The sequence below is a fragment of the Convolutriloba macropyga genome, chromosome 9, assembly GCF_964194025.1.
Source record: "Convolutriloba macropyga chromosome 9, txConMacr16.3, whole genome shotgun sequence".
Classification (NCBI taxonomy): Eukaryota; Metazoa; Xenacoelomorpha; order Acoela; family Convolutidae; genus Convolutriloba; species Convolutriloba macropyga.
In genome coordinates, this window is record NC_134476.1 from 27,033,497 (window position 1) to 27,048,020 (window position 14,524).

General features: G+C 33.3%; 1 protein-coding gene across 1 annotated transcript in view; it reads right to left on the reverse strand.

Moving 5' to 3' along the window:
* Positions 1–11,264: 11,264 nt before the first annotated feature.
* The window catches only part of LOC142345701 (signal recognition particle 14 kDa protein-like), a 335,593-nt gene continuing 332,333 nt past the window's right edge, over positions 11,265–14,524 (reverse strand). The window contains exons 2-3 of the mRNA XM_075397948.1: positions 11,995–12,163; positions 11,265–11,800 (exon numbers count right to left, since the gene is read on the reverse strand). Of these exons, the coding sequence (XP_075254063.1) occupies positions 11,618–11,800; positions 11,995–12,144 (333 nt within the window). The 5' untranslated portion in view covers positions 12,145–12,163 and the 3' untranslated portion in view covers positions 11,265–11,617. The remainder of the gene's footprint in view (positions 11,801–11,994; positions 12,164–14,524) is intronic.

Here is a 14,524-nt window from a genome sequence, read left to right on the forward strand (position 1 = left end):
TAATCTGAAGAAAACATTCAGATAACTTCAGAATGTGCTTAACAAAAAAAATGTGCCTACCAGTCACAAAAAAACAGAGCGAAAAGCATTTGTCATCCACATTTCCCATCACTTATTTGTTTTTCCATGCGCATGTCGCATTTTTGCAAATTAAGTATCCTCAAAGAGAATCAGTGATGCGTGTTTGCACATAATATTTCAACCTGTCAAGTACCCAATATTTTGAAGGAAAACATAAACCGACTAGCTCTCGAACGACAGGCGGGGCAATTTATTTTAGAGTGATTGTAGCTTAGAAATATATCATGGGTGCGAAAAGTCGGACCTCATAGGGGTTCGAACTCGAGGCCTCCACGATAGCAGTCAGACATCTTTACCAATCATCTCCGCCGGCTTTGAGTGACCGCCGCTAAAAATCGCTTTTATATTAGCAGCAAACTTCATTTCGGGATAAGAGCAATTGAAATCACTCAAAATGAAGAAGTTAAGCGTGGAAAAGTCACTCAAGAAGTTAGAGCATATTCTAGGAGATACGCGCAAAAGCGTCAAGCAAAAATTGCACAAAAAACACGCTTACAATAACTGCTTCAAACTTCGTTCGAGAGCAATTAAAAATCGCTTAATGTGCTTATTCTGATGCGTATCCTTAGTTATGTATTCGCAGATAGCAACCTGAGCAATCTGACCAGCCAATATAACTTAAAATTCTGAGTGCCAGAATCACATACTCTTTGATTAGACAATTTGAAATCGAAAGTTTCTAATTTTGCCGACCAATTTTAAAGAAGCACAATTTATGAAAATGTGCACAAACTGTTCTAGAAATTTCACGAATGTGAGTAAATTTTTTGTTTTATTAAATACGGAAAATAAAGGAACAAAATTATCTCCTTAGTCAAAGGCGCAAAAATGTAGAAACTTCTCAACTTTGTTCAAAATGATGAGATGATAAAAATGCGTTCTTTTGCAGAGGCTATCTACGTTTTCTAAATATGAAACCTGAAACAGCGCATCCATACGCAAATATTAAGAAACAGCACAATAAGTAAGAGAAGATGGCATCATTAAACTAGCAGCGATCAAATATGTTGGAAAGAATGAAAGAGTGAAAGAATTCAGTTTCTCTTGGTTAAAAAACCAAGCTAAAATGAAATGAAAAGAGGGAAGTATTCAAACACCAGATTGCATTCAGTTTAAAAGACTGTTGATTTTTGTATCGCAGTGCGGATGCCCAATTAAAATACTGGTTGAACACTTTTGAGAGACGACCATAAAAACTTTAATCCTTCCTCGGCTCTCAGGAAACGTCCATTATTAAAGCCTTTTCTATAATTCATTCTTCGACAAACACAATTAATGGAAGTTAAGACACCAGCCGTTGACAGATTTCAAGAAAATTAAGAGAACACTAAAAAAAACTTGGTCTGAAACGTTAAGAAATTCAAAGTGGATTACGCATTCTGGGTTAGATCAAAGACCTATGCTTTACAGCTTTCAATTAGAATCTAACAGACATGGCTTGCTGAAGCTCGTAAGTCGACAAAAACGCAATAACTGAACCTAACATAATCCTGAAACTGTTAAGGTACTTTTTTTCAATAAAAAACGAGGCTTCCAAAAAAAAGTTGCATAACAAAAAATTATCTTTTTTCAATATTTGTAGAGGAAGAAATTATTTTTGACGATTAATATCTCAGAAGCATTCATCCTAAGTGCAGTTACGCTTAAAAAACGGCAATTCATTTGAACTTCATGCGGTTGAAAAAAAAACAAGGAAAATTATTTTTTTTAGATTTTAGCTTCCGGGAAAACAAGACGGCTCGTATAAGTAAGCGTAGCACAGAAAATTCCAACATACGCCTCCAGATTGCAAAATCATTTTCTAAAATTTGGCAGAAAAACCGCTGTGGGTAACAGAAAGCAACTTATATGCATTGGAGAAAATTACTTGTACTAATTGAGCCAAAAAACGTGCCTTCTTTTTTCGTCAGAGAAAAACAAAAACTTTTCGCCACATTATAGAGAATAAAGTGTAGTACAATTTGAAACACAAAGACGCATAAACACCATACAAACCAACAAACACATCAGATTTTACGCAAAAAACACCAACACCAATTTTAAAACAAAATCTTTTTGGCAACAGGGCAATACTCAAGTTTCCTCGCTTTTCATTTGTTTTTTGTCTTTTTCTAAAAAAAAACAACGCCTTGCCCCTTTGAGGCAATTCTATCGTTAATGTAATTTAGACACTAAACTTTGAGGTTTAACCTTTTGAAGTTCTTCGAATTTTTTTGTGCCAACTTTGATATTTCATGAGTATAACGGTAAAAATAATATTTTTGTCGTCAGCAAATATTAATTTTTTTTGAAAATATATTAAAACTGCATTTTGAAACAAATATTGAATAGTTTCTCTTCGTTTTTCAAAATTTTCGACAGCTTTGCACTCTGCCTCTAATTGTGTCTAACATGTAAAGGGACATTAAAAACTATTCTTAAAGGCTCTCTTAAAAGGGTATTCTTAAAGCTATTCATAATAGAGTTGAGAAACATTTGTTATCAGTTAAATTTTCATTTTGGACCTTGCACTATTTTAAGTAAAAGTTTCAAAGAAATAGGAATTGTTGTGTACTGAAATAGAATAATTATCTTTCTTCTTCAAAAAAACGTTTGTTCTCCATAAGAGGAGTTTCACAACAAAACTTTTTGGTTTTTGATATACAGAACCACCCATCGACCGGAAAAGATCAGTTCGAGGACCAATTTCAAAATACAGAGAAAAGGAAATAATTTTTTTACATTTTTCAAAAAACACTACTTTTGTATTAAATTTCTCAACCGGGCGATCTAAAAAATCTCTTACTCTCCAAATTCTTCTATATTTCATTTTAAAAAATTCGAAAAGTTTTTCCAGATTTCCATCTTTACTTTTCAGTAATGCTTTTGGTTGATTTTATGTTCATTTCATGAAACTGGTTTTTTACGCCTCCATAGTAAGGAGATTTGCGAAAACAACTCTAGAATTTAGAATATATATTCTTGCTTTTAGTTTCATATCTTCAAAACTGAGTTCCGCTATTTTGAGAAACTTAAATTGCCTGAATTCTTCGATTTTCCACAAAATTTTACCAATACAGAGAAAAAAATGGTTCCTACGTTATTTTATAACCAACTGAATACATATAGAAGGTTACAGAAGATTTTATCAAAATTTTGAGAATTGATTTTATTTGGAAGTTTTCGGTCAAATAGTTCAAATTGTTAATTTTTTGTTTTGAAACTGTTAGTCTTGAAATTAGTCTTAGTCTAATTTTTAGTCTTGAAGCTGCCTTGAAACCTCAGAAAATTATACAATTTCAATCAAAGAAACTCAAGAAGAAACCATCCAGTTAAACAGTAATATTTCCTCTTAATTGAACTATGGTTCTTCAAAAAATTTCAATTAGGGACGAACTGGAACTAGTGTCTTAAATAAGATCAATTTTGGTAGATCGCAGGCACTTATATCATAACAAATCTGGGATAAAAAAGTTTAAAAATTCTGCTTTTTTGGCAGTAATCAGCCAATTGAAAGTGTATGATTGCTTTTTTAAAACCTTTTTGAAAGAATTTTTTTTCAATCGCATATTCAAAATGTGAATAGTATCATTCGGCATCTAATCCTTAAAGGTCAACTGGAGCATGATAGTATCCAATAAAGGGGTTAAATGCGAGCCCCAATTTATGCCTAAATCAGTATGATTAAAAACAATTGAACCGACGGGTATGATCTTTCACGTCCAATTTCTTTTATAATTATGAACAACCATAATAACAAAAATCCTCAACATTACTAATAAAATTACAGATTTGTATAAGTACAATCAACATAATCGAGATTATGTAAAAAATTCAGCCTAATTTCTGAATTTACACAGATTACATCAATTTAAGTTTTCAAGATCTTTTCAACGATACCATTTTCTTATTTCTCAAGGCTTGCTAAACAAAATTTCATTTCATGCTTCCACCTGATAGCAGTTTACACTAAAAGAGCTCGAACTGAGCTCAAAATTAAACTGCTAATTTTTATTCCACAAGAATGGATGAAAATTGATCAGAGCAACAAATTTGAAGATTCTTTTCAATAAGTCAAATAACAAAATGTCAATTTCTCGGAACACAAGAACGCGATTTGGTATTAATACCTAATTTCGTCAAATAAAAACAAAAGGAGATTCTGAAATCAATCTTCATCTAACATTCAGACCACACTTCAAACTCTACAGTCCTTCCTTCAAGCAAAAAGCCTGATGATTATCCAATTAATCCCTTTTAATTTATTTAGTATTCTCACTCTCAAAAAGATATAATAAATGTGCTTGAAAAATTATCGAACGATTTCTCGAAAATCAAAACAATATGCGTCAGCAGAAAACATCCAGAAAACGAATTCCAGCGAGAACTCAGCAGACTGTCTGAAATCACCGAGAAAGAAGATCATTTACTTCTTGACGTACGATACAGTGGTCGAACTACATTTGAGGTAGACAACTGCTTACAAAAAGATACGATCGGGTCCCGAAGAAAAATCAAAAGAAAGTAGCTAGGTATTCGAATTTTAAAAATTCTACGGTATCGTAAGCTACTGACAGTGATCAAAACAAATAAGTTAAAAAAAGTTGCGAAAAGAAACAAAATCTGGTCAAAAGAAAACTTCACGTTTCACAAAACAATGATATTCAATTAATACAAACAAATAATTTGCCAGAAAACCAGCGGAAGAAAATGAAAATGACAAAAACGGTCAATTCGCGAAATAGGCAAGCCAATACCAATAAAAAGAGGACAAGCTTCAGAATTCAATAAAAAATTTTGAACATAAATGGTACGCAACTTAAGCTAGTTCTAACAATTTTTGTCAGGAAACCAATATCGAACTCAAAAGTTTGGTAAAATAAAATCCGAAAAAATTCGATTGACTTTACTAAAAGAAAGCAACTGCGAGCAGTCATTATTGAGATTTAACAAAAAGCAAAACAAAAACCGACGAAACCTAGACACCTTTGAAAGACCAAACAACTGTTTTTGAACACAAGAATTTCGAAGTATTCAAAATGAAAGAGTAAATTATTTACCACCTCAAACAACACAAAAATTCATGATTTCTCCTCCGAAAGTCAATGGTCCTTTCATTAATGTGATAATTCCACGAAAAACAGCAACAGAAACAGATTAAATAGAAGACAAAAAACACAACAAAAACAAGGCCTACAGGCAGAAAGCACAAAGTCACTAATAAAATTTAAAAAAGATTACGTCAGAAACAAAAAAATAGCTCTTCTGAGAAAATGTTTTAAATTCCACTCATCCCTGTCTATACCTCAGTTGGACTTTTCTTTAAAAGAATGAGTGACAAGACAAAAAGTTCTAACAAAAAAAACCCGGAAAAAAACAAAGAAAACAAGTGCAGTCAAACCCAAAAAAAACCTACGCCGGCCATTATTAGATAGATATATCAACGTCTATGCACCATTTAAACATAAGTATCAGATTGAAAAGACAATAAGAGAAAAACAGCAGTGAAATTTCTACACGTGAAAATATTCTCTAAAATCCAAAAGGGCGCTAAAAATAACTCGTGCTTTAAAGCACTCAATCCTTTGCTTGCTCTAATAAAGCGTTAAAGACTTACTGCTTCGATTTGACTTCCCATTGACGCCAAAAGACTAAAAATTTAAGACCTTAAAAACATTCTGAATTCAACATCTAGCCGCATTTCAAACAAACTTTCTATACTAAAATCCTTCAAGCAACAAATCAAGTTACTGCCTCAATATTTTAGTCAGAGGATTCAATTTCACATAAAAGTTTAATAAGTTCGCTTGAAAAAACATTTGAACAATTTACCAAAACTCATGCAGAAAGCTAAAACAAAGTACATCAAGAAAACAAACACTTGAGAACACAGAGGAAATACCATTAAATTAATGCTGTCCTTTTAACAGATTCAGATAGTAACGTCTATGCACCATTAGAACAATTGTATTAGCTTAAACGGCATATGCAGACAATCAAGAGTAAAACAGCAAAAACAGCAGTCAAAATTCCGCACCTGAAAAAGATTCTCTATCACCCAGAAAGTTGTCCAAACGAAAACTCCCAATTTTGCTTCCTTCAGTATTTCAGCGTTAAAAAGCACACCGCATCACGTTAAGGTCTCAAGGATGTTAAAAACTTGAAACATGCAGATCAAGAAAAAGACAGCAGAAAACATCCAGCAAACGAATTCCACTACGAACTCAGCAGACTGTCTGAAATCGGCGAAAAAAAGATCATTAACTTCTTGACGTAAGATCTTGTGGTCGAACTAAAATTGAGGAAGACAACTGCATACAAGGCGATACGATCAAGAGTCCCGAAGAAATATTGAAAGTAGCCAGACATTCGAATTTTAACAATTTTACGGCATCGTCAGCTTTTGATAGTAAGCAAAACAAAGATGCGAAAAAACAAAATCTTGTCAGAAGCTCCACGTTCCACGGAAATAAATTATACTCAATTAAAACAAACAAGCGATATCAAGTTGAACAAAAACACAGCCTCAAAGAAAAATTTGCCAGAAAACCAGCGAGAAAAATTAACGAAAATGACAAGTCATTATTGAGATTTAACAAAAAGCAAAACAAAAACCGACAAAAACGAGACACCTTTGAAAAAACAAAACTGTTTTTGAACACAAGAATTTCGAAGTATTCAAAGAGTATGTTATTTACCTCAAACAACACAAAAATCCCTTGATGTCTCCTCCGAAAGTCAGATGGTCCTTTCATTTGTGAGTCTGTGATAATTTCATGAAAAACAGCAACAGAAACAGATTACATAGAAGACAAAAAACACAACAAAAACACAAGGCCTACAGGCAGAAAGCACAAATTCACTAATAAAATTTAAAAAAGATTACGTCAAACAAAAAAATAGCTCTTCTGAGAAAATGTTTTAAATTCCACTCATCCCTGTCTATACCTCAGTTGGACTTTTCTTTAAAAGAATGAGTGACAAGACAAAAAGTTCTAACAAAAAAAACCCGGAAAAAAACAAAGAAAACAAGTGGAGTCAAACCCAAAAAAAACCTACGCCGGCCATTATTAGATAGATACATCAACGTCTATGCACCATTTAAACATAAGCATCAGCTTGAAAAGACAATAAGAGAAAAACAGCAGTGAAATTTCTACACGTGTAAATATTCTCTAAAATCCAAAAGGGCGCTAAAAATAACTCGTGCTTTAAAGCACTCAATATTTTGCTTACTCTAATAAAGCGTTACAGACTTACTGCTTCGATTGGACTTCCCATTGACGCCAAAAGACTAAAAATTGGAGACCTTAAAAACATTCTGAATTCAACATCTAGCCGCATTTCAAACAAACTTTCTATACTAAAATCCTTCAAGCAACAAATCAAGTTACTGCATCAATATTTTAGTCCGAGGATTCAATTTCACATAACGTTTAATAAGTTCGCTTGAAAAAACATTTAAACAATTTACCAAAACTCATGCAGAAAGCTAAAACAAAAAACATCAAGAAAACAAACACTTGAGAACACAGAAGAAATACCATTAAATTATTGCTGTCCTTTTAACAGATTCAGATAGTAACGTCTATGCACAATTAGAACAATTGTATTAGCTTAAACGGCATATGCAGACAATCAAGAGTAAAACAGCAAAAACAGCAGTCAAAAATCCGCACCTGAAAAAGATTCTCTATCACCCAGAAAGTTGTCCAAACAAAAACTCCCAATTTTGCTTCCTTTAGTATTTCAGCGTTAAAAAGCACACCGCATCACGTTAAGGTCTCAAGGATGTTAAAAACTTGAAACATGCAGATCAAGAAAAAGACAGCAGAAAACATCCAGCAAACGAATTCCACTAAGAACTGAGCAGACCGTCTGAAATCGGCGAAAAAAAAGATCATTAACTTCTTGACGTAAGATCTTGTGGTCGAACTACATTTGAGGTAGACAACTGCTTACAAAAAGATACGATCGGGTCTCGAAGAAAAATCAAAAGAAAGTAGCTAGGTATTCGAATTTTAAAAATTCTACGGTATCGTAAGCTACTGACAGTGATCAAAACAAATAAGTTAAAAAAGTTGCGAAAAGAAACAAAATCTGGTCAAAGGAAAACTTCACGTTTCACAAAACAATGATATTCAATTAATACAAACATAATTTGCCAGAAAACCAGCGGAAAAAAATGAAATTGAGAAAACGGTCAATTCGCGAAATAGGCAAGCCAATACCAATAAAAAGAGGACAAGCTTCAGAATTCAATAAAAAATTTTGAACATAACTGGTACGCAACTTAAGCTAGTTCTAACAATTTTTTTCAGGAAACCAATATCGAACTCAAAAATTTGGTAAAATAAAATCCGAAAAAATTCGATTGACTTTACTAAAAGAAAGCAACTGCGAGCAGTCTATTGAGATTTAACAAAAAGCAAAACAAAAACCGACAAAAACGAGACACCTTTGAAAAAACAAACAACTGTTTTTGAACACAAGAATTTCAAAGTATTCAAAGAGTATGTTATTTACCTCAAAAGACACAAAAATCCCTTGATGTCTCCTCCGAAAGTCAGATGGTCCTTTCATTTGTGAGTCTGTGATAATTCCACGAAAAACAGCAACAGAAACAGATTAAATAGACGACAAAAAACAAAACAAAAGCACAAGGCCTACAGGTAGAAAGCACAAATTCACTAATAAAATTTACAGAACGATTACGTCAGAAACATAAAAATAGCTCTTCTGAGAAAATGTTTTATAATTCCACTCATCCCTGTCTACACCTCAGTTGGACTTTTCTTTAAAAGAGTAAGTGGCAAGACAAAAAGTTCAACCAAAAAAAACGAAAAAAACTAAGAAAACAAGTGGAGTCAAAGCCAATAAAAACCTACGCTGTCCATTATTAGATACATATATCAACGTCTATGCACCATTTTAACATACGTATCCGATTGAAACGACAATAAGAGAAAAACAGCAGTGAAATTTCTACACGAACGAGATTCTCTAAAATCCAAAAGTTCGCTAAAAAACTCGTGCTTTAAAGCACACAACCTTTTGGTTACTATAATAAAGCCTTACAGACTCACTGCTTCGATTTGACATCCCATTGACGCCAAAAGTCTAATAATTGAAGACCTTTAAAAATTCGGAATTAAGCTTCTACCCGATTTTCAAACAAACTTTATATACTAAATTCCTTCAAGGAACAAATTTTAATCATTACAAAGTTAATACCTAATTATTTCAATTTTATTTGAAAATACAACCATTGCAGGTTTCATTTTCAAAAGAAGTTTAATAAGTGCGCTCGAAAAAAAATTGAAAGGTTTCCCGAAACCCATGCAGCATGCGAAAATAAAGAACATAAAAAAACAATGTCTCATGAAAACACAGTCAATACCATTAAACCTTGTTGCTGTCCACTAATGGATTTAGATAGTAACGTCTATTCACCATTAGAACATTTGTATTAGCTTTAAAAGCATATGCAGACAATCAAGAGTAAAACAGCCGTCAAATTTCCGCACGGGAAAAAGATTATCTATCATTCGAATTGTTCAAACAAACCCCCTTTAGCTTGCAATCTTTTGCTTGCTTTATACAATTAAATCCAGCGAGCGGAACAAAACCATTAAATCCAGCGTTACAAAACTCACTGCATCAAATTGAGTTCGCAATGATGTTAAAAATTTGAATAAGGAAGATCTCAAGAAAAAGGTTCTGACATCAACTTCTATCCATTTTTCAAAACAAACTTCATACACGAAATTTTTCAAGTGACTAACCTTGATAAATATCCAGTTAACCCCAATTTAAAATAATTAGATTCTTCATTCTCAAACCAAGATTTGATAAGTGCACTTGGAAAAATATCGAACGATTTCCTAAAACCCATACAGCAAGCGAAAAATGACGTCAGGAACAGACCCTCAGCAGCACATTATTAGAAACACACAAACAAGACCTTCTTAATTTTCTTTAACAAAAAATTGGACAGAGAAAAACTCCATTTTCTTTGAAAAATAATGATAAAATTCTGAAATTATATGAACCAATCATATCTTGCCCACAATTTGACACAATTTCCACAAAAATAAGAACCGTCATAATTTTCGTTATTTCAGCAAAAAGCACAAAAAAGCGAATACGATTGAATTAGAAATCTGATGAGAATCTAATGATTGAGAGTAAGGGACAAGACAACAAAACAGTTAAATGCGGTTAAAGACAAAAACCATCTACTGTTTAACTTAGAAACCAAAATCCAAGTCTAAAATTTGAAAAGAAAACCAAAACCGCTAAAAACAGATTAACTTCGTTTCAATAGAATACAGCAGCTCAGAGCTGCCATTGAAACACTATTAAAAAAAATCGGGACTGAAGAAACGAGGCAAAAACTAAAAATAAATTTTCCGAAGACAATGAATATCAAAAAATCAGAAGCATTAAACATTGACATCAAACAACATGAAAATTGGTTAATTTCAGTGTACTCAATCTTTTGCTTCCTTTGATAATCTAGCGCTACCAAAACCAGTGCTACAATTTGACTTGTAATTGACGTTAAAAAGTATAAAAAAGAGAACACATTTTAAAAAAGGAGGCTCACCCCCTTATAATCCAAACTTTCAATTTAGGAACAAAATGAGACGAATAACAATCTTGCCAATGAGTTACAAAAGATTATCAATAGCACAATCTTAGTGCTAATATTGAAATAATGCCGCAAAACAAATCTAAATTTGGTAGTTCAAAATTACGCTAATAGTGATTAAAAATACGCTAAAATTTTGTTTTTTGACAAATTCTTTAAACCTGGATAACTCTTTGAAAAAATACGAATATGAAGATCTTTTTAATTTTAAATTTTACGATTCATGGGCTTTTTAATATTACTATGCCTGTCTTTACGTCAAAAAACCCAGCTGATAATATAGTCCCCCTTTAACTGGGGTCGGAACAAGGAGTTCTGATTGCACAGCGATTCTGATTGGATAAGAGCCAACTTTAAACAACTATACTCTTATTTCATTGTCCTCAAATTATCAAAATCTCTTACTATGACAAAGAGACTTGCTACTAAGCAATGTTTTCTGTAAAGTTTTTGTTCCCCCATTGCGTTGCTACCGTAGACATTTAGTATACTGAAGAACACTAAATGGAAGAAGTTCAATTATTCAAAACCTAGAATTGAATAAAAAAAATTGAAACAGAAAATTTAAATTTGAAAGTATATATAGGTTGCTAATCATTTAAATCATACAACAAAAAGAGCAATAATATCAACTGAGGGGTACAATTGCACGAATAAAATCTAATAAAAGATATTAATTGATAGCTACCATCTTGAACCGCTGCCCACCCTCTTGCACCGAACCAACGCTACATCCTTCAAACCAAAACTTAAAACAGTTGACAATAAGTTTGATATAACACAAAATTTTGTTCGAATCTGAACAAATTTAAAGCTTTCAAATATCAATACGCATATTATCAATACGTGATGCCTAACCTGTAGTGGGATTCGTAAATAATTAATTTTTTTTGTTATTAAGTTTCAGTTAGCTTTCGCTTTAGCTGGTCTGGGTGCCTTCTTTAGTCCGTCCATGTTAGCTTTGAGAATGGTGCCGAATTGAAGGTGGAACTTGTTCACATCTTTACTGTGAACAACAGTGCTGATCTTCTTGTGAGCTGAGTTGGCTCTGATTAGGCAGCTCTGGATTACTGGTTCAGGGGCAGACTAAAACACGTACACAAAACTTTTACTTACCCATTTTAAAAAGCTTAAAAAAGAAGCAACATATTACCTAGGGACGGACCCCAAGAATCTAATTTCCCGCAAAAGTGATTGAAACATTAATTCAGCGCTCTGTTACGTACAACTTCCAGGAATTTGATGACCACTTTTGGGATATTATTGTTTAAAATAAATACCTGTTGGGAATATTTTTTGTTATTGGACGGCTTTGGCTTTGTGTGTCCATCATACTTCTTCATGCAGATATTAACGGATCCTTTCTCTCTGCAGCTGTCAAACAGAAGCGTCAGCTCATTCAAAAACACATCATTCTCCAAAAGTACCATTTCACAACCCAACAAACTTCTGAAATAATTACAACTTGCATGTTCAATGAGTCCTTCAAGAAAAATACCAAGAGACTGAACCGAGAATACAATTCACAACTCAATCACAAAATTTACTTCTAAAATTTTTTTTTATTTGACTGCATTTGCAGGTTACTCTATTGCGAATTTCAAAATTAACTTATTAGAGATACAACAAAACCATATCACGGACAAAGTATAAATTTTCACTAGACAGCAAACATTTACGTTATAAAAATTTTTAGATTACAATGTTTAATAATGTCAAGCGTGTTTCACAATACAAACTGCAAGAATGGACAGATTCATCAAGCTTCTTTCCTCGCCATCCAAGCATCTCTCAGAACTTTGGCATTGATGAATCCTCCCAATTGCGCGAAGCATCCAAAAATGCAAATAAATAACTCCGCAATTGGCAACGCAAAGGAGTCCAAAATGAATATCATCTCTTTTGGATCATGCTTGGTGTTGAACAGATGATAAAGTGCCAGGGCAAGAGGGCAAAATCCAAGAAAGATAGAACCCCATATGTAGATGATGATTAAGGTTAACCTGTTCCTTGCTAGCGAGACGTAAGCTAAACCACACGGAATACTACTGCCAAGCCAAACTAACAACCATGGCGAGATGACAAAAGGGTTCAAAGCTAGCTTTTTGGCATCTTTTTCTGTGTGTTTACATACAAGCATAATTGCGACTGTCACTACATGCAAAATGTAGTGTGCAAATATGAAGTTCCTCAGGCGTGTTTTGGCTCTGGCGCTGACCAGGTATCTGTCTGCGATCACTGTTCGACTCTTGAAATCGCTGCCGTCAGTTCCTTGTGGACGCTGAGGACCACCTCTGGATGCCATGAAATACCTGGAAAACAGAAAATCAGAATTGGAAAGAAACAGCGATCAGTAGCGAAAGCTATAAAATCGGACCACCAAGGGAATGAAAAACTCCTCACCTCTAATTTGATATGAAAAAGATCTCCACGGGCCGGGTATAACCGGAATAAGAAGAGCATCGACACCGAAAAGGGCCAAATAATGCAAAATTCAGGGTAAAAGAACGAGAGAAATAGAGGCCAAAGTAGACGTTTCGTTAATTTAAGAAAAAGTCAACTTTACACAGCAAGCTTCGACACGGTCATCAGAATCAAAAATGCAAAATACAGTGTGATACCAAAAACCTACGTGGACATAAAGTTTTTTTCAATAAACGTTAAAAACAATAGCCGGCAGAATGCCAGGATAACTCCCAAACAGGCTCACCTGCTGTGGATAATATATGGCAACAGATACGGAATTGAGTTGAAACTGCTGAGGCAACATATAAGATTTAGTTAAAAATAAATGAAATTACTTTTATTTAAAATAAATTTTTAAAAATTCAAATTGCTTACTTTATTTTGGTTGCCTTTTCTTTTATTATTAACAGCCTTCATGATATTTATTATATACGACTCCTTAATTGGCCATGAAAGAGGTTCAGGGTACCCTAAAAGGTCATTTATAATAGAGTCAGACTCAATTGGAGTAAGTTATGTCATTTATAATAAAAAACTTTAAGAGCTTCCCGGGGTGAAAAAGATGTATAACCAAGAAGAAGGTCAGTCGAAATCATAGCAGGGCTTGATTTGAACTATAATCGAAAGAAATCGAAAAAATTCTTAATGCAGATATTAACGGATATTTTCTCTCAGCGGCTGTCAAACAGAAGCGTCAGCTCATTCGAAAACACATCAATCTCCAAAAGTACCATTTCACAAACCAACAAACTTCTCAAATAATTACAACTTACACGTTCAATGAGTCCATCAACAAAAAATACAAAGACTGAACCGGGAATCCAATTCACAACTCATTCAAAAAATGTACTTCAAGATTTTTTTTATTTGACTGCAATTGCACGTAAGTCTATTGCGAATTTCCAAATTAACTTATTAGGGATACAACGAAACCATGTCACAGACTAAGTATAAATTTTCACTGGACAGCAAACAGTTACGTCTTAGATTACAATGTTTTAATAAAGTCAAGCGTGTTTCACAATACAAACAGCAGGAATGGACAGATTCATCAAGCGTGTTTCCCTCATCCAACGGGCCTGATCTGTGTTAAACTAACTTTTCATCGAAAGTTCAGTTTGTTTTAAATCCTTGTTTAAGTCTTGATAAACATAAGAGGAAATCATTTGAGATCTGTCTATTAAGGATTAATTGTTTTAAACTTTTTTGAAGACTCAAAAACCTACAAAGATATTTCATATCAAACCGGAAAAGAAAAATATTAAAGTTAAGCGAAATCATTCACTCTCTCTGCATGTTCAATATGTTCAATTGAATGAACACCGATCAACAATGATTCATTCT